Source organism: Bison bison, unplaced genomic scaffold (assembly GCF_000754665.1).
Source record: "Bison bison bison isolate TAMUID 2011002044 unplaced genomic scaffold, Bison_UMD1.0 scf7180017851050, whole genome shotgun sequence".
Classification (NCBI taxonomy): Eukaryota; Metazoa; Chordata; class Mammalia; order Artiodactyla; family Bovidae; genus Bison; species Bison bison.
In genome coordinates, this window is record NW_011481623.1 from 2,189 (window position 1) to 2,430 (window position 242).

At 33.1% G+C, this 242-nt stretch overlaps 1 protein-coding gene across 1 annotated transcript in view; it reads right to left on the reverse strand.

Annotated features, from left to right (window-relative positions):
* Nucleotides 1-112: 112 nt before the first annotated feature.
* LOC104995872 (uncharacterized protein CXorf22-like) overlaps nucleotides 113-242 on the reverse strand; it is a gene marked incomplete at both ends in the record, with an annotated part of 9,534 nt that continues 9,404 nt past the window's right edge. The window contains one exon of the mRNA XM_010849934.1: nucleotides 113-242. Coding sequence (XP_010848236.1) covers nucleotides 113-242 — 130 coding nt within the window.

The following is a 242-nucleotide window of genomic DNA, read 5'->3' on the forward strand; positions in this document are numbered from 1 at the left end:
ATGAACAAGTACACAACATTTTATAGCATTATACCTACTATTATAAATATCATAACCAAACAAATCCATAGAGACATATATAAGAAGTGAGAACACATATGCATAAACATACCTTTGTTCTTATGTCAAATTTTTCTTTAACGGTAGGAGTACAGGAGATATTGAGAACAGTTAGTCCCCCCAGTGGAATGATTCCTTGTGATGGAACAATGTGAATCATAGACAAAAGACTCTGGTCACAA